General features: G+C 43.2%; 1 protein-coding gene across 3 annotated transcripts in view; it reads left to right on the top strand.

Moving 5' to 3' along the window:
- sgsm2 (small G protein signaling modulator 2) overlaps positions 1-18,811 on the top strand; it is a 94,868-nt gene that overhangs the window by 58,480 nt on the left and 17,577 nt on the right. For 2 of the 3 annotated variants that reach the window (XM_084949912.1, XM_084949914.1), the window contains exons 4-9: positions 10,637-10,804; positions 12,543-12,610; positions 14,489-14,637; positions 14,772-14,906; positions 17,765-17,889; positions 18,671-18,738. In XM_084949912.1, the coding sequence (XP_084806038.1) occupies positions 10,637-10,804; positions 12,543-12,610; positions 14,489-14,637; positions 14,772-14,906; positions 17,765-17,889; positions 18,671-18,738 (713 nt within the window). The remainder of the gene's footprint in view (positions 1-10,636; positions 10,805-12,542; positions 12,611-14,488; positions 14,638-14,771; positions 14,907-17,764; positions 17,890-18,670; positions 18,739-18,811) is intronic. The other variant, XM_084949913.1, reaches the window with a different exon arrangement.

The raw sequence follows: 18,811 nt of genomic DNA, 5'->3' as shown, positions 1-18,811 counted from the left end.
CGACTCTGACACTGACAACGAGGATTTCTTTGGTTTTGAAAGTGACAACGAAGGAAAGAAGCTGAGAGTGGATGACGAAGCCATCCTGAGCCTGTTCGTATCCGACACTGGAGAAGAGGACTTTGGTGGTTTTAGTGCGCAGGAAGAAGAGAAAGATGGTGGTGAATGACTGACTTTTCTTCTTGTTAAAGCCGTGTCGCTGCACCTGAGCCTAAACGGTAGGCCGGATCTATTTTTCTGGTGTGCTGTAGGTTACTGTTATGTACTACATTTGTTACTCGTTTATGAAGCACAGTACATGTTTCGTACTTGTAATTACCGCTACTTGTACATATACCTAAAAAGTTATGCAAATATGTACCCATAACTTGTTTTTCAAAATATTAATAAAAGGGGCGTGTCTCCAAACAGCCATCTCTTTCCTGACAATTCGCTTTGTGCATATTCTCTTATATGATAAGTCAACATTGAAACACCTGCGGCTTTTAGTCAGGTGCGGCTAATGTATGTACAAAACAGGATTTTCCCCTGATTTTAGCTTGTGCGGCTAATATTCAGGTGCGCTTTGTAGTCCGGGAAATACGGTACATAAATTCTTCTTCATCTTCTCCTGTTTTACTGGCAGTTGGCACCATTTAATTAGAGCAGGTAGTTGTACTGCCCTCTAGTGGAAGAGAATGTAATTGTTCTGCCCTGATAGCTTAGAGCAGCGGTCCCTAACCCCCGGGCCTCGGACCGGTACCGGTCCGTGAGTCGTTTGGTACCGGGCCGCGAGAGTTGAGGCTCAGGTGTAAAATGTATGGTTTTCAGGGTTTTTATCGGTTTTCAGCATTATTTTGTTATCGTTTTTATCGTTTACGCTGTTTTCCTGGGTCTTTTCACGTGTGTTATGAATAAATCTTCTTTTTTTCGGTACCGGTACTAGTTTTTTTTTGTTGTATTTATCCGCGACACCTTAAAGGCCGGTCCGTGAAAATATTGTCGGGCATAAACCGGTCCGTGGCGCAAAAAAGGTTGGGGACCGCTGCCTTAGAGTACTAATCAGGTGAAACCAGATAATCTTCCATGGCAAAGGTCTAGGTGACGTCAGACACCTGGAGACTTGGCGGGAAAAAGCGAATGGTGGCTCAGAGTTAAACAAATACTGGACTCAATCGATAAGCGACTGTCCAGCTTTCAGGTTTCTGCTGTGGGACTTTGTCACTTGTCTAACTGAGAATGTGACCCAGCTGAAGAAAATAAAAAAATAAAAGAGAGTGTCATCGATCTCCAGGCCCGTAGCATGAGAGATTAATTCAATTCAATTCAATTTTATTTATATAGCGCCAAATCACAACAAAAGTCGCCTCAAGGCGCTTCATAGATACAGAGAAAAACCCAACAATCATATGACCCCCTATGAGCAAGCACTTTGGCGACAGTGGGAAGGAAAAACTCCCTTTTAACAGGAAGAAACCTCCGGCAGAACCAGGCTCAGGGAGGGGCGGGGCCATCTGCTGTGATTGGTTGGGGTGAGAGAAGGAAGACAGGATAAAAGACATGCTGTGGAAGAGAGACAGAGGTTAATAACAGATATGATTCAATGCAGAGAGGTCTATTAATACATAGTGAGTGAGAAAGGTGACTGGAAAGGAAAAACTCAATGCATCTTGGGAATCCCCCGGCAGCCTACGTCTATTGCAGCATAACTAAGGGAGGAAGGGAGATTACCTTCAGGTAACTTTTGAGGAGCAAAAGTTACCATTAAAACCTTCATGAAGACCCACCTGTAGCTTCGGGAAGACACTGTAAAGAACATCACCTTCCACCATGTTCATCGCCGGGAGCCAGGAGACCGCGACCTGTTGTGGCCAAATTCAAAGATTTCATGAGGAGACGGTGAAGAGTCGCGACCCCAGCACCACTCCCTGGTTGTATTAACGCCACTCCAGATGAGAATGCACTTTTTCTCTCCTCCTCTTCCCTTGTCTGTCTAGCTTATTCATGTCAATTTGTTAATGCAACGTGACGTCATAACAGATCAATCACCCTCAGTCACCGCAGCGTAAACGTGACGGTTACAATGTTCTTGTTTTCCTTCGAGTTTCCCTTTCATCCCTGCCTCTTGGCCCTTTGCATATTCTTCTTCCTTTTCTCTTCCCTCACTCTACAGATCAGCTGTTTTCCTACTTAGTTACAAACAGCGTACTCTTTTCACTCCTTCTCACCCCCAACTTGGGGGTGAAAATCCCCTTGGGGGTTCTGTGCAGGGGCTGTGCTTCTGACCTGAATGGGGCTTTGGTGACTCTTGGGTGGTGTTTTTCTGGCGACTGCGGCTGCCGCCGCTGGGGTTACAGGCCTGGTCACCGCTCTGCTCCTGGGCAGGTCCAGGGTGGGCTTGGAGACTTGAGATTCTGGGGGCACTACGCCTTCGAGTTGGGGTTCTGGTTGGGCCTGGGGGGTTTGGGCCGTGGTTGGCGCATCGCTGGGGTTTTGGGTTGGTGCATGCGCTGGGGCCCTGCCCAAGCCCGGGGGTCTTCGGTGCATTGGTGGAACTTGGGGCCTCTTTAGCTGACGAGGAGGTTTTTGCCATCTTTTTGCAGGTGCTCTCTACTTTGACTTTTGTTTGCTGGGTGATGCTGTGTATGAGCTAGTTTGTGCATATTAGCATATTTAAGTCATAATGGTAGACAGAAGAATTTGCTTGTAGTTTTTTTTAATTGTGAGATTTTTAAAAGATGTGCAGTAGCATTTTAAATTATTAACAACATCTGCCTGATTCCATCGATTCTGGGCTTATTGATTGAACTTGTTAAATTAGGTGTTTTCACTTCAAAGGCTACTGTTGCATTATTATTAGTCCATATTTATGTTTTAAAGTTTCACTATCTTTATAACGTCCACTTGGGCCCGGTTGGGTTCTAGAGCCATAAAATTCATCATCAAAAGCACAAAGGTCCACGAGGACGTCCAAATGCCTTCCAGTTTTTGTAAAACACACAACTGGAGATATATCTCCAGTGTCTGTCACCAACAGACACAATATCAGCTCAGTTGAGTGTTTGCTAAGGATGAATGGTCTGTGTGCACACCGTGATAAGCCTCAGGTCTGCATTGAGGTGTGCATGTGTGTGTGAGGATTACTTGCATCTTTCTGCATGTGTGCCTGCAGATACAGACTATGATAAACTGCTTCATCTACAGGCGCAGAAGTACTAGCTGAGCTGTTTGCTTGGTCATTAATTGTACCACATGGCTACCACACAGACACACACATACACACACACACACACGCACACCTCCATATCTGCATAAACTATGTGCAGGCAGAATGTGAACCACAACATCATTGCGACATGGCTGCGTTATTTGATGTAAAGCTGAGTTAAATGTGTTTGGGTACACTGGGTGCTCAGCGCTGCGTCTTCATATCAGCGTAGTGTCTCTCATTCATCTGTCACATCTGGTCGGCCGTTTCCCTCCCGAGAGGCTGCACACAACATTAAAGCCTATTGGTGTGTGTAAATGTGGTTTGCACAAATCACATCCCTGTGCTAGAATCCATACATCCAGTCAAGCACACTCAGAACGAACACACACACACACTCCCAGACAATGCTCTCTGTCATCCTACCTCAGGGCTCCATCTCTCATTTACCCTGTTTGCCATGGCAACATGGTTTGGCCCACTGGCGGTGAAAGAATCGCTGAGCATGATGGGAAACGAGAGGCCAGAGAAAGAAAATGAGCAGAGATCAACAGTGGACTAAAGAGTTATGGGGGTGCAGTGAGTAGTAATTACAGCAGAGCATGAGGGGTTTGACTTCTGTGTGTCACAGACTACAGTGGACAGCCTGCCTCGATGCTTTCTCTTTATGATTTATTGTTTTATAACCATCCTTCTGTCACTACTGTGATAAGCTATCAGCTTTGTTACCATTCATAAACTCTACGGGTGCAACTCACACATGCAGTTATTAGTGCAGTAACAGATGAAAAGAAGTGTCCAAAGCAGATTCTGAACCAGGCTGTAAACATGCTTTTTAATAATGTAATGCTCATTCCATGGGATTCTGCAGTTTTTGGAACTTCTCCCCTGACTTCATTTTTCAGCTTCAGCAGTCACTGCTTGGTTCAAAGATGCTTGGGAACTATTTGAATTCTAAGTCGGCTAATCGAGTGCCTGATGGGTTAGAGTGTAAGCCATGTTATTATAGATTCTCCTAAACACATCACATGCACATAAAGTTTGTGCTATGAAAACACATTCAGTGAGTGTATGGATACACTCACTGAATGTGTGTGTGTATGTGTGTGTGTGTGTGTGTGTGTGTGTGTGTGTGTGTGTGTGTGTGAGTCCTACTTTTTCACAGCCTGTTTAGTTTTGGATTAACGATTAAGAGTTTTGATGGTTAAAATCTGGGATGAGTGATTTAGGAATACAGTAATGTTAGTGAATGTACTCAAAAGGAGAGACAAACAATGATGTCTCTCTTTATTTGTAGCTTTTGTCCTACACATGAAATGGAAGTCACCACAGGGATACAAAAAACATAATAAATCAATGTCAGTAAAAATGCCAAGTCTGAAGCAGGTAAACAGGTGAGTGCTACTGTTAACTTGCTCTGTATGTCAGTATTAGGCTAAGCTAAAATATTTTTCTACAGATAAAAAAATGTGGGCTGCTTTGTCAGATTTGTGGTATCTCTTCTCTATGTGTATTTCCAGAATTTTACCCTCCCTGACTAAACAGACTAAACCTTACATTTAAGCATTCTTAAGACCTTGAAAATCCTTTAAAACACACACACACACACACACACACACACACACACACACACACACACACACACACACACACACACACACACACAGTCTCCAATGCAATGCATCATGATGTACTTTAAGTATCTCAAACTCTACATCTGTCATCACAGCTGCTTGAACCTTAGAAAATGTCCTTTGAACACATCACGTCATCAAGCCCCAAATTTGCATCATGCAAATCCAGAGGCTTCTAAACCAGCCCACGAGGTTTCTTTTCACACGCGCTTGTCCAAATGCAGCCCGTTTGTGATCACTGTAATCAAATCAGTTATTTGTTGACATTTTAGAACGTGTAAAGACTAGAGACGAAGGAGAGACAGCACTGTGTGGGCAGCCATGTTTTCAGAAAGGATATTTACACAGTAAATCAAACCTCCTGAAACTACAAATAGATTACACTTATGAGAGAAGATGCTTTGAGGCAACACATCTACATTAAACGCATAATAGCCTGATGGCTTATGAATAATGCATGCACAGTGGGGTAATGTTATACTCGCATTCAGTCAGCAACACCGTTAGTCTTTGGATAGACATGGTTTGTCACACATGGCTTTCATTCTCGAGTTTGGTATTTCGACTGCAACCAGCAGGATTTTTGCAGAGCCTAAATGTATATCTTTAGACAAGAAGGTGGAGTAATAAGTTGCTACTAATTGCTACTGCACATTAATAGTATCTGTAAGATTTCACTGACCAGTGCATAACTATGAGTTAGCCTGATGGTTGCTGTGAGGATGATGATGAGAAAGCTGGTGGATCAACCCAAAACTACACGTGAGGAGCTTGTTAATGATCTGAGAGCATCAAGAACATGTCTGAAGTTTGCCAGTGAACATCTCATCGACTCAGAGAAGGCTTGAAGCAAAGTGCTGTGGTTAGATGGAACCAAAACCGAACTCTTTGGAATTAACTTAAGCTCCTGTGTGCATCTGCTACGGAAACAGGATGACTTCACTGCATTATGAGGCCAATGGATGGGGCCATATTCTGTAAAATCTTGGACAAGAACTTCCTTCCCTCTGCCAGAAATCTGAAGCCAGGCCATGAATGGGAATAATACTTAACCAAAACGTGCTGCCAAAGTATGAACATTAAGGTCATCAGTCCAGATCTCACTCCTATCCGGTCTTTGAGTCTGACGTTATTAGCCATGTCTGGGCCCAAACTCTGCTGCAGGTCCCTGAGTCACACGATCACTGCAACATTACTGAGAGTTGAAAAACTGTCTATATTCTTTAATCTGTAATAAAATGATCAGCGTTCTGCTCTACCAGGTGTAACAATTAAGTTTAACATCCAGGCATCCATGAAAACGGAATTTATGACATTTAACGGAGATGAAGTTAGCAGGAAGTTAGCTCGCTAGCTTCCACCTAAACATGATATAGCATGTTCTGACTGAGAGATTTCTGAAAATATTCAAACGTACAGCTCTGCTATCACTTCCAACACAAATGAAGACAGAAAACTAAACAGCAGTGACGTTTGTAGGGTTACTGAAGTTGGGCTAGCTGCTATATAATGATCATGTGCTACGTGATCGCTAGCGCGACAAAGTTATGTTAACATAACATAAACAGTGAAGCTGGAGGATGAACGCTAACTTTTTCCCGCTCGTTAACGTGAGGGTTCCCGATGGTTAGAGACAAATGCAATCGCATGGCAGGATGCTGTAAACGGACCAAACTTCAGTCAGGAGAACAACTGAGATAATCCATCATTAGTCATTAATATACCGCAGCATGGGCTGGGCTGTAGTTACATCGTAAGGGTTTAAAAACTGAGCTTTAAAATGATTAGCGGTAATAAAAACCGAGAGAAGCCGACAGCGATCACTGACTGTTTTTAGGGGCTTGTTGAGATTAAATAGAAGAAGATACAAAGCATTAAAACATGTTAAAAACACAACAACCTTCTTAAATGCAGACTACTTTGGGCCCGGAAGCAGAATTCGTCACGTCATCACTTAAAGACCGGATAGAAAATCTGTGGAGGCTGAAACTTCGAGATGAGCAGCAGCCAAGAAACCTCAATGATTTTGAGTTTCTGTAAAGAGGAGTGCATTAAAATCCCTCCTGAGATGTGTGCAACAAACGTCTTAATACTGTGCTTGCTAGCAACAGTTTCAAACCAAGCACTAAGTCACGTTTTGCTTGGGCATCAAATACTTATTTCATTTAATGAATTTTTAATTTCATGGGTTTTTTCTAGATTGTTGCTTCTAGAAAAAAGGAAGCTACCATAAGAGTTAGACATGTAGGACTGCTTTCATTTATTTGCACAATATCACAAAATTATTCATGTCAGTCTCAGAGTAAAGCTAGCTAATGCATTTATTACTTCTAGGCTGGACGTATATGATTCATTATAATCTGGCAGCTCTAAAAACTCCTTTAGCTTAACCAGAAGCTGCAGTCGAGCACTGAAGTGCTGGAAACAGAGAGCACTGGGTCCCCATTAAACCCAGAATCAAATTTAAAATCCTTCTCCTCACATACAAAGTCTTGAATATCTTAGCAGAGCCTTCGGCTTTCAGGTGCCTCTACTATGAAACCAGGTCCCAGTTTGGACTGGACAGAATCCAAAGTGCACAAGAGAGATGAAGAAGAGAGTGTAGGCGGGGTGGAGTGGCTGGAGATGAGTGTCAGGGAGGATTTGTGACAGAAGGAAAGCAGAAAGAGTGAAAGGGAAGGTTTACAAGTGATGGTTTGGAGACAGTAGTACTGGGAATAAGACAGAAGGTCGATCTGGAGGTGGCAGATGTTACGGTTTGGAGTCTGCTTCTTGTATAGTGGTTTTCTGCTCTGTGAGCATTTAAAGCACTCTATACAACTTGCCTCATTCACCCACACACACAAGCACTTTCTGCTGTATCTATTATTGTACGATCTACTGTGCAAGATAAAGCGCCTTGAGACGGCTGTTGTTGTGATTTGGCGCTATATAAATAAAGTTGAATTGAATTGTTTTCTATCTAACATTCATACTCTGATGGATGCATCGGGGAGCAACTTGAAGTTCGTACCTTGCCCAAGGATATTTGGCATACAGACAGGGATCAAACTGCTGCGCTACAGCCATCCTGCCAGTGACCCGGATGGACAGGATTATAAATGAGCACATCACAAAGACAGCTTGAGTTAGGCCAGTGGTTCCCAAACTTTTTTTGCTAGGCCCCCCTTTGTTTCACAAGGAAAATGTTCGCGCCCCCCCACCACGTAAACACATCCTCCAACCACACACACCCATATTTTGTTTTCAAACTCCATTGCGGTTTATTTCACACCTCAAACATTTAGTAAACAATTAAGCAAATAAAAGTAACCTTCAGGTAGTAATAAAATAAACTACTAACTCTTTTACGCTACGTCCACACCTACACGGGTATTTTTGAAAACGCAGCTGTTTCGTCCGCACGTAAACGGTGTTTCGAATCACCGAAAACTGAGATTTTTTAAAAACTCTGTTTGTGCGTTTACGTGTGGACGAGGAATACAGAGTTCGTCACGCAACGTCAAAGGTATGTGCCTTTTTCACGTCACGCTGTGCGCCACGTTATCGTTTACGTGAGATGAATTGCAGAATGGCAGATAGAGACAAAATACTGTTAATCTGACTATCTGCAGGTTTTACACGCAGTTACTGTTCCTCCATTTACAAAGGCAGAGGCGTCATTTATTTATTATTATTTTACGTGTAGTTGTTTTTTTCTGTGTAATAATATTCAAACATTGCTATCAATACATTTTTAAAAAAATGTCTCTCTATACAAAATAGGTTTAAAAACATAAACAGCTGTGGGATCCTGTTTGTCCGAGATTTGGAGAGCCCAGCGCTGCTTTCCGACAGGGAAAACTAATTCTGTCACAGAGACCTACCTCGGCACATCTCCTGCTTTGTGTTTGTGTGGGAGCTCCGTCAAAAACCTGTCGATGATGCTAGCAGTGTCCAAGCGTTTGTTTTTTTGTTTGTTTGTTTGTTTGTTTTTTTCACACCACGCCCCCCCCTGCAATGGCTCTGCGCCCCCACACTTTGGGAACCTCTGAGTTAGGCAGTTTGGAGACAAAGTTAGAGAGACAAGGTGGAGATGGTTTGGAGATGTGCAGAGGAAGGACACTGGAAATACTGGACAAAGGATGCCAGGCAGGAGGAAAAGAGGAAGCTGAGAGAAGATTCATGGATGTAGTGAAGCAGACGTCTGGTGTGACGATAGAGTGAGGCAAATGATCCTCTGTGGCGAGCCCCGAAGAGAGCAGCTGAAAGAAGAACGCTATTCTCTCGGTCTCATGTACACACACACACACACACACACACACACACACACATACACACACACACACACTCACTGGGGGATTGCTATCATCGTGACTGTGGCAGCCGAGCCACATTCAGCACAGACACACAAACGCATCCTCATTAGCTTGTAGAAGTGTGTGTGTGTGTGTGTGTGTGTGTGTGTGTGTGTGTGTGTGTGTGTGTGTGTGTGTCTGTGAGTGGCTTTGTTTGATTGCTGTTGAAACACCAAAGATCAAACTCATTCTGAGATGAAAGTGCTCGTCTCTCAGCCTGATGTTAGTCATCTGTATCCAGATTCATGAAATGCTTCTCACAGCTCAGGTCCAGAATAAAAGGACACATTTTGCTTGACGTTGAACAGATTTACTAATAAAGCAGCCGGTGTTTAGCTATTATAAATATTAATAAGTTATAATGGGCTATAGTAAGTGACGCCCTATTATGCTGTTAAATGCTGCCTCCTCATGGCCAAAGGTGCAATTTTCAGTCAGCCTTTGCACAGCGTATAAAACAAATTCATTCCTTGTTTGCTTGAGTTACTGTAGATCATTAATGACATTTTCAGATACTTTATGAGGTCTTGAAGCAATATCTACATACATCCAATAATGTTTGTCAGGGAAAAAAAGTTTTTTTTATTGTAATTATCAAATATTAAATGCTTTTAAAGAGGCAGGAAAAAAATAACTGGTCAAATGCAGTGTAGCTGAGCATGAGCTGTGTTTCATGCTCCACACCTGTTCTTTGTATAATTATTTAATTTTCACTGAGCTGAAAAACAGATACAAGTCTGTGTGTTAGCTGGAAGTGCAAAAGAAAATCGATAGTCATAATATTTGTCAGGTAAATGTAAAAGAATGGTCCAACCACACAAACACAGTCAGAAAGTCCAGCTTAGACACTCTGGTCATGTTTGTGCATTTAAGATTTACAGGTATTCAATTCAGTTTTATTTACACAGCCCCAAATCACAACAACAGTCGCCACAAGGTGCTTTATATCGTAAGGTAGACCCTACAATAATACATACAGAAAAAAACCCAACAATCATATGACCCCCTATGAGCAAGCACTTTGGCGACAGTGGGAAGGAAAAACTCCCTTTTAACAGGAAGAAACCTCCAGCAGAACCAGGCTCAGGGAGGGGCGGGGCCATCTGCTGCGACCGGTTGGGGAGAGAACAAATGCTCTCAAAGGTTGGGGAGAGGTTGAGAGGTATTGAAATAGATACAGTAAGTTAGTCATTGTTATAACGTATCTTCTGCAGAGCCGTTTGAAGGCAGAGAAGAGTAAAAATGGAACTGTTTTGCCCATTTTTCAAATCTCACATAGACTCATTGTAACATTGTAACGTGTCTTTTATCCTTATCCATGATGTTTATTTATTCTTTATCTGTAACTGATAAAGTTTAGGTTCTTTTGCAGGTTGAAATTTATATAAGTGTAGGTCAGCATCAGCCTTAGAAATCCTGTGTGTCACGAGCGCTCCTGCAGGCTTGTTAATTACAGTAACTGGTGCTTTGTTGTGCAGGAGAACCCAGAGCGTGGGCCACGAACCCCTGAGGAGACAAGGCTCTTCCACCACCAGCCGGCCCCCTCAGCCCCTCTCCGCCCAGGCCATCAAACACATCTGGGTCCGCACGGCTCTCTTCGAGAAAGTTCTGGACAAGATTGTGCAGTACATTGTGGACAACTGCAGGTGAGTTTGTTTTATTGTCTGGTGTTGCACTGTGGTGACTCACAGCAACCTACTCCAGGCTTTGTTGTACCTGAATAAATGATCTATTTATGCGGCCCATTCTTCTCCTGTGTTTGCTTTGTTCTGCGTTCTGTCTGGCTAACAACCACTGTGTGTTTCGACAAGCTGTCCACACACTGCAATTCACTGATCAAAGCTTCAGACATGAAGTGCACTGATGGGGTTCACAAACATGGCAACGGTTATTAGACAACCCTAAACAAGACTTGTGCGGTTTTGCTGTTGTATAGTTCCTGTTAAAAGCTGGGCAAATATTGTAAAGTCGGCGTTGTGTTCAGACAGCTGCAGCGGAGGTGATCTAATCTGATGTAAGACGCCCACGGTGAATGACAAGGCCTCAGAAGTCCCTCAGAAGTAAAGAGCATCAAACAGCAACCTTAGTAAACCTTTATTCTGGCCTTTATTGTGAAGCCTGCAGACCTCAGTGCTCGTCTCACTGTGTTTACAGGTTTCACTGGGCCTAACATCACAGATACTGGGAAACAATATTGTTTCAGACGCGATGAGTGTTGGGGGTTTAGCTGTATAGGACATCCTAGCTGCTGATGCTTAAACTTATTATCCTTCCTCGTCCTTATTGGGAGGGAAGTAGAGCTTTTTAATTTAACGCTGGTGTTGGATCAGCTCTCAGTATTGACAGATGCCTGAAGCCAGGGTATATTTATTTTATCGGGGATGCATCCTTAATGCACAGGCATATCTTCAACCTTTGAGAAATCACAGCACTTGGAAATAATGTGCGCGTGAATCAGCCGTCCAACCTTAACCGTCACGGTGAAGCACCCGGCCAGCGCTAATACATAGAAATGAGCCCATCAGTGATTCTTCTACTCACTCGGTCCTCTGGGTGTGCTGCTGCATTCATCATGTGCATAAAGTGTCACTGCAGCTTCTATACACTTACAGCAATCACACTGTTGAGTCAAGTGAAGGGGATAATGGGTGTGATCTCCTACACTTGGAGTATTTGATCACTTTTAAAGATGAACTGAGCAAACAATTAGTGCTTTGTTCATTTATGCTGTTTGATATTATCTTGGGTTTGCCAGACTTTCCTCTGACCTGCTCCCTGCCACATCCTGCGATCTGTTACGCCCCCTGTACGTCTACCTGTGCATTAGGCGGTGGCTCTAACCTGATGTTGAAATGCTTATCCTTAAATGTAGTCTTAATTTTTAATGAAGGTGGTGAGCTCAGATTGTATCTGTGGCAAAATCATTTCTGCTGCATGTTCTCTGCCACGCTCCTCGGGTGAAGTAGAACTCACTGTGTCATCCTGGAGGACAGAGTCATGGTGAACTCCCAAGGAGACTACTGGGAACTGCTCAATCGGAGCGCTCTGTGGAAGTTTGGTGTTATTCAAAAACCAAGGTCACATTGTAGCTATTCAGCATGGGTTACCACGGTGATTTACACTGGAGCCAGCCAAAAACCACATCATCCTAACCCATGTGATGGATCTGTGATGTAATGCAGCCACTAGATATGAGTGAGGGGTGGTGATGTAATCAGGCAGGTGTGTCATCTGAGTTTCTATCATGACATCTAGCGTTGCTGAATCCTTGCCTGTTCTTGGATAGTTGAGAGATCATACTTTAACCTTTAACCTGCACTCATCACCTCCAAACTGATCATATCTAGTGACGTGTTTCTTTCTTCTCTGTGTTTCTGACGGCAGTAAATACTATGAGAGGGAAGCTCTGATGCATGACTCAGTCTTTGGGCCCATCTTGGCAGCCCTACTAGGTGAGTATGTTAATGTATTTAATCACCAGAGGCCAGTAAAAAAGCATGTACAGCTGATCATCCAGGTGATTGTTCATATATTCATTTAAATTTGCAAACAAATACACAAGACCGCATTTTCATAACTGTTTGGAATTGGACAGCAGGCAGAGACTCGGAATCAGAGACACCGGGCAGTCAGACAGGAACAGGAAGCAAACAGCTTTGCCAGCTTGAGCAAACTAGACAAAGTTAACTGCGAGACAGACTGGTGAAGAGAAAATAAACACTTTATCATCTCTGACTAAAGAGGGAGTTCGGGACACTGATGAGGCAGATAATGAGTGCTGATGAGGGGCGGAGCAGAGTATAGTCATGAACAGCTGGGACAGAGATGCACATTAATGTGTCCAAACACCTGCTGCATATTTGCTCCGTGCTGACAGAAAGAAAGAACTGAAACCATTTATAATGTAATGTATATGCATTCTTAAGGCACTTTTCTAGTCTGACCATTTAAAGTTCTTTAGACTGCTGCAAGCCATATTTTTGGTGTTATTGTACCATTGATATTATTAGATTACTGATATGTAAAAAAAGAAAAAAAAAAGTCCCGTACACAGGTATAAATACTGTTTGTCCACACAGGCTTTACTTGGGATGCAGCACAGGTGCATTTGGAAACTTACAGTATTTTCCGTAGTATAGGGCGCACTTAAAATCCTTTAATTTTCTCAAAAATTGACAGTGCGCCTTATAATCCGGTGCATCTTATGTATGAATTCTGGTTGTGCTTAATAATAATAATAATGGATTGGATATATAGCGCTTTTCAAGGCACCCAAAGCGCTTTACAATTCCACTATTCATTCACTCTCACATTCACACACTGGTGGAGGCAGCTACGGTTGTAGCCGCAGCTGCCCTGGGGCAGACTGACAGTCTGCATTAGCATTAGCGACACAGCTATGTTAGCATAGCATAAATACAGTGAAGCAGGAGGATGAACGCTAACTTTTTTTCCACTCGTTAACGTGAGGGTTCCTGATGGTTAGGGACAAATGCAATGCATGGCAGGATGCTGTAAAAGGACCAAACGTCAGTCAGGAGAACAACTGAGATAATCCATCCACAATACGAGGTTAGTCATTAATATACTGCAACTACATGGGAATAGAGCAGCTGTGATAGAATACAGCATTAATGAATCAATGGTACAGAAGTGGAGGAAGCAAGAAGAATGAGTTGAATAAAGTTTAACTTATCTGACTGTTTTGTTTCGCTTAAGAGCCTTATGGTCCGAAAAATACGGTACATTTGTGCCACACTGTTTTATCTACTAAGGTTGCCGGTTTGAGCCCCGGCTTGGACAGTCTCGGTCGTTGTGTCCTTGGGCAAGACACTTCACCCGTTGCCTACTGGTGGTGGTCAGAGGGCCGGTGGCGCCAGTGTCCGGCAGCCTCGCCTCTGTCAGTGTGTCCCAGGGTGGCTGTGGCTACAATGTAGCTGCCATCACCAGTGTGTGAATGTGTGTGTGAATGTGTGGATGACTGGTTGTGTAAAGCGCTTTGGGGTCCTTAGGGACTAGTAAAGCGCTATACAAACACAGGCCATTTTACTAGTGAACCATTGTGATGACCTGGTGAAATATGCAGGGTCGAGCCCATCTCTCACTACATGCCAGCCCTGATTTACTTTGGACAGGAGGACAGGATTATACAATATTGTTAGCAATGAAGAATCCTCTCTAATAGTGTTATTTGATCATTCATTTGAATTCGAAATACGTGCACACGGGAGCATGTCGTAGTTACGCTGCAGGTTTTCCATCACATATGCAGAAATGAGCAACATCAAATGTTTGCTTAAAGACCGTGTATGTGTGTGCTGTCTTTTTAGTGGGGCCGTGTGCTCTGGAGTACACAAAGCTGAAGACTTCGGATCATTTCTGGACAGACCCCTCAGCCAATGAGCTGGTTCAGCGCCATCGTATTCACGGGGCCCACCGGGGCCAGGACGTCTTAGCCGGCCACCGGCCTGCTCTGGGGGTTAGTACGGGGCATCCTCTGGAGGTGTTGTTCTGTGGAGGTGTTGTTCTAAGGATAGATCATCGGCGTGTGTAGGATTGGTTTTCTCGTAGGAGTCGTTCGTTGTATAAACTGGCTGTTCGCTTCTTTTCTAGATCCGCAAAAGGCAGTCGAGCGGCAGCATGTCAGAGGACAGGTTTGCTGCATCAGCGAGGGAGTATGTGGAGTCTCTTCACCAAAACTCCAGAACGCACCTGCTCTATGGCAAAAATAATGTCCTTGTGCAACCGGTACATCTCAATGACACACAGTAACTTTGCTGTTTTTGTCCCATCATCCTCTGGAGTGCTTTCAGTTCCTCCACAGTCTCACAGCCCAGACATATAGTGACAATACTTGTACTTTGGTAAAGGGTCAATATCTCAGTCCAGTCTGATATTGGATCCTACAGTTTTTCAAACAAGCCACTGAGAGTGTGTCTTCACTTTGACCAAACTTTACATCCATCAAAAAAACCATAACAACTTGATTTGTTACGTTTTCTTTTGATTTATCCAAGCAGAAAGTTTGGATATATTCCTTTCTATTACTAAGACACGTGTTCACTTAGGGCAGCGGTCTCAAACTCGCGGCCACGTCATCCAACATTGATGCCCGCAGTGATTGGCCGGCTGTGTGAGCGAGAAAGTCTGCTGCGTTATGGACTTTTTCTCTGCAGCACTGATTTTGTGTTGCACAGCTAATTCTGTCACACAGCAGTGTGCAACACAAGAAGACACTATGTCAAATATTGCAACATTATCAGCAAAATAATATCTGCTAACACAGCACGACAGCTAGACTTTATGCTCCACGCTCACATGGAGCCTTGAAAACAAGTAAGAACCACATATCAGCAGCTTAATTAGACTCAAGTGCTGATGAAACGGGTGAAAAGAGATAAAGAAATAAATATGGCACAGGATGTGCTCATTTCAATATGTTTCATCAAGTTTTAAAGTCAGTCTGTTCTGCTCTAATATAAAATCAGATGATTCAGCTCATGTTGGCTGAGTAAAGAACAAAGCAGTGACGGAAGAAATCAAAAAGAAACAGCAGCTCTGGATGATCCGCGGGTATTTCCAGTCGTGTGACAGCGAGCTGTCTGTATCACAAGATGCATTTCATTACATTAGTATGCACCTGACGAATATCAGCAAGAGGAGGGGAAACGCAAATGTAAGGATGTAACACTTTAATGTCCCGCGAGAAATCAATCGTAACAGTTGAGGAACGATAATGAAAAATACTCTTTGATTCTTTGTAAATCACAGTTACAGTTACAATGTTTCAAGACATGCTGAGCAGTTTCAGTCCCCCATACTGCTTTTTATTTATTACACTAAGCTGTGTTTCATACATTAAATCGTACAAACACAGACAGTCTTAGAGCAGAATAAAATGAACTATATCTATAGTGTGTGTGAGATATAATGTGACAGCTTAGAGCTTAGCTTTCTGAAAAAATCTTGGCATAAACTTTGATAAAGGTTGAAACTTTGTGTAGCTGTCAAAGGTTGCAGGGCTGTGTAGGCCCCGAAGCTGCTGCTTTTTTAGAATAGCAGCAGTAATCCTTGGAAGCCTACACACTGTACATGCAGCGCCCACTCAGCTTGTCCTGCAGGCAGAGAGGACCCTAACGCAGGCCCCACAGGCTGACAGGATAAACAAAAGCAAACCTTTATTTAGGCAAAGTCCAGAAAGTCAGTATCCATAAAAAGAAACGGCAAACTAATCCTTCAACTGACAGCGAGCGCACCGGGAAACCACAGGACAGAGGGAGGAATATGTCGTACACACACATGCAATCAAGGGAGGTAAAGCTGAATCCAAGATAAATGGGACAAAAAAGACCGGGGATAGAGGGGAGGAAGAAACTACATTTCAAATGAAAACCATAAAGAAGCCAAACAGGAAACAGCTGTTATAAGAAAAACTCAAAGCATCACAAGAATGCCAAAAAAACCCCAAAACTCGCGTTGAAACCCCGAGGGTCCATAACCGAGCTGCTAAAAGCATAAGTAGTAAATTAGAACTGTGCTGTACAGTAGTGTGTGTGAGATCTTTGAAATCACATCTTGCTTCCGCCTGCGTTGCTCCAGCACGTTTGGCCCTGAGCATGTATAACGAGCACACGTATGCCTCCCAAGATGCCTTTCTCCGAGCCCCGCTAACAGACATGCAGACAAGTACAGCACTCGCTGCACTGGTGTGCAAGAGCAGCACTCTCTCATCGTGAGCTACCGATCGGCAATGACGTGAAAACCACAACAAGTGAAGCGACCTTGTTACAATGTGAGGGATGTGGATGTTACTCTGACATGTGACACCCACATGAACACAGCCTGGTATCGTTCACATTTCTGATGATTGAAATTCCATCTACTGAACTGCAAACAGGACTGAAAATATGTTAGCAAAGGGATCCTGGAATCCCAACTGAACATTAGCGCAGTTTGTTGGTCTAGGAGCTACTTGAAGGCACAGAACACGAGTACTTCACAGAGATCACGAGGATAAATTCAGGCTTTTGATGTGGTTTAAATATAATTTTTAAACCTGGACCGTGTGACATCGTCACACTTCTAACAAATTAGATTCAGAAAAGTGTGATGAGTAGATGACAATAAGAAAATAGAAAGCTAGAGAAAGTCTGTGGGAATAAATGTCAGAGTTGGGCAATAAACAGTTTCCTTAGTTTAATAAATCAGAAACATGAATCAGTGGCTGATGAGCTCATCTTACTAAAACACCAGATTATCAGGGTGTGTTAAATAAATGCTGGGATCATAGAGCACACAGAGCTCAAAGCAGTTTCTAGTGCTGTGTGAAAAAGCTACGTTACAAAAGTTTAATGCAAAAAACATCCTCGTAACTGCAGAATTAAGTTTTTATGTTGTCGACATCAGTGTGTGCAGCGCAGACACATTATGGTTTCTCTCTGCATCCCACAAAGCTGATCATGTTCAGCAGTGCTGTGACCTCCACAGTAGAATAAGACAAAGTAGTGCTGAGGAAAAGCATCTCATGTCACATGTTTGAGTAAAAGCGCTTTCTTCATCTTGGTGCTAACAATGTTCCATCTCCTCCTCTCCGTTTTACGTGGCAGAAGAAGGACATGGAGGTTTTACGGGGTTACTTGTCTCTCCATCAAGCGGGGGATAATCTCACGCTGAAGTGGACACCCAATCAGCTCATCAATGGCACACTGGGAGACTGCGACCTGGAGAAAAGGTAGCCCGAGTGTACGAACACATGAGCTGGCGTCTCAGAAATGAACAGTTTGAATGCATCAGATAAAGTCTGCTTGATACAGAAACAAATGTAGTAAAGAAATGCAGATGTGCGCACACACGTTTGACACGTCGCAGACGGATTGTCGTGTCATGATTTTTAATACGGTATCAGACCCTGTTGAAGCAAATCTACAATATTCAGGTGTCACAGAAAGTGTTTCAGGAGGTTGTGCTGTTGTTGTTATTGGCTCACAGGTGAGTGAGAGCCTCGGCTTTGATAAATACCTGCGGTATGCATTTACAAACACATTGGTCGAGATCAGTTGGTAAATGATGTCTCGTGTTCTTCTTCACACAGCCGAGGGGCCATCCTGAGCTTATACACAGAGCTCTGCTTCACATGACAGAATTGTTTTAGTAAATCAGCCCTTCTCTGGATAAATGCTGCTCTCTGTGGGAGACCTGTCCAGAGATCAGTTTCAGAGGAAACCTCATGACTGATTCATGTCTCGCTGATCTAAATTATCTCTCTACTTTCAGGGAGAAATACTAGATAGGTAGATATAGATATATATAGTTGTGCATCATCTATCTATGTATATATCTATGTATTAACAGATTAACCTTATAATGTCTGCTCTCCTTTTTTGGACTGCATTTGCTATGATTGGGTCTATATGTGTGTTCCTGGGTTTATGCATTGTTTGTGGATCATCAGCAGATCGTTGTACTCCCGTCACTCTTATGTTACTAATCCAACACACGTGCTTCTCTTTTAGTATCTACTGGGATTACGCACTCACTGTTCCTCTGCGCCAGATAGTATGCATCCACTGTCACCAACGCTGTGAGTATACTGCTGCATTCAGTCCTACACACACACACACACACACACAGTCTGTCATGTCAAATTTACATCA

This window comes from Perissodus microlepis, chromosome 14 (assembly GCF_051167445.1).
Source record: "Perissodus microlepis isolate ML-2025 ecotype Zambia chromosome 14, ASM5116744v1, whole genome shotgun sequence".
Lineage (NCBI taxonomy): Eukaryota > Metazoa > Chordata > Actinopteri > Cichliformes > Cichlidae > Perissodus > Perissodus microlepis.
Note: the sequence above shows the minus strand (reverse complement) of the source record. Positions and strands in the feature narration are given on the sequence as shown.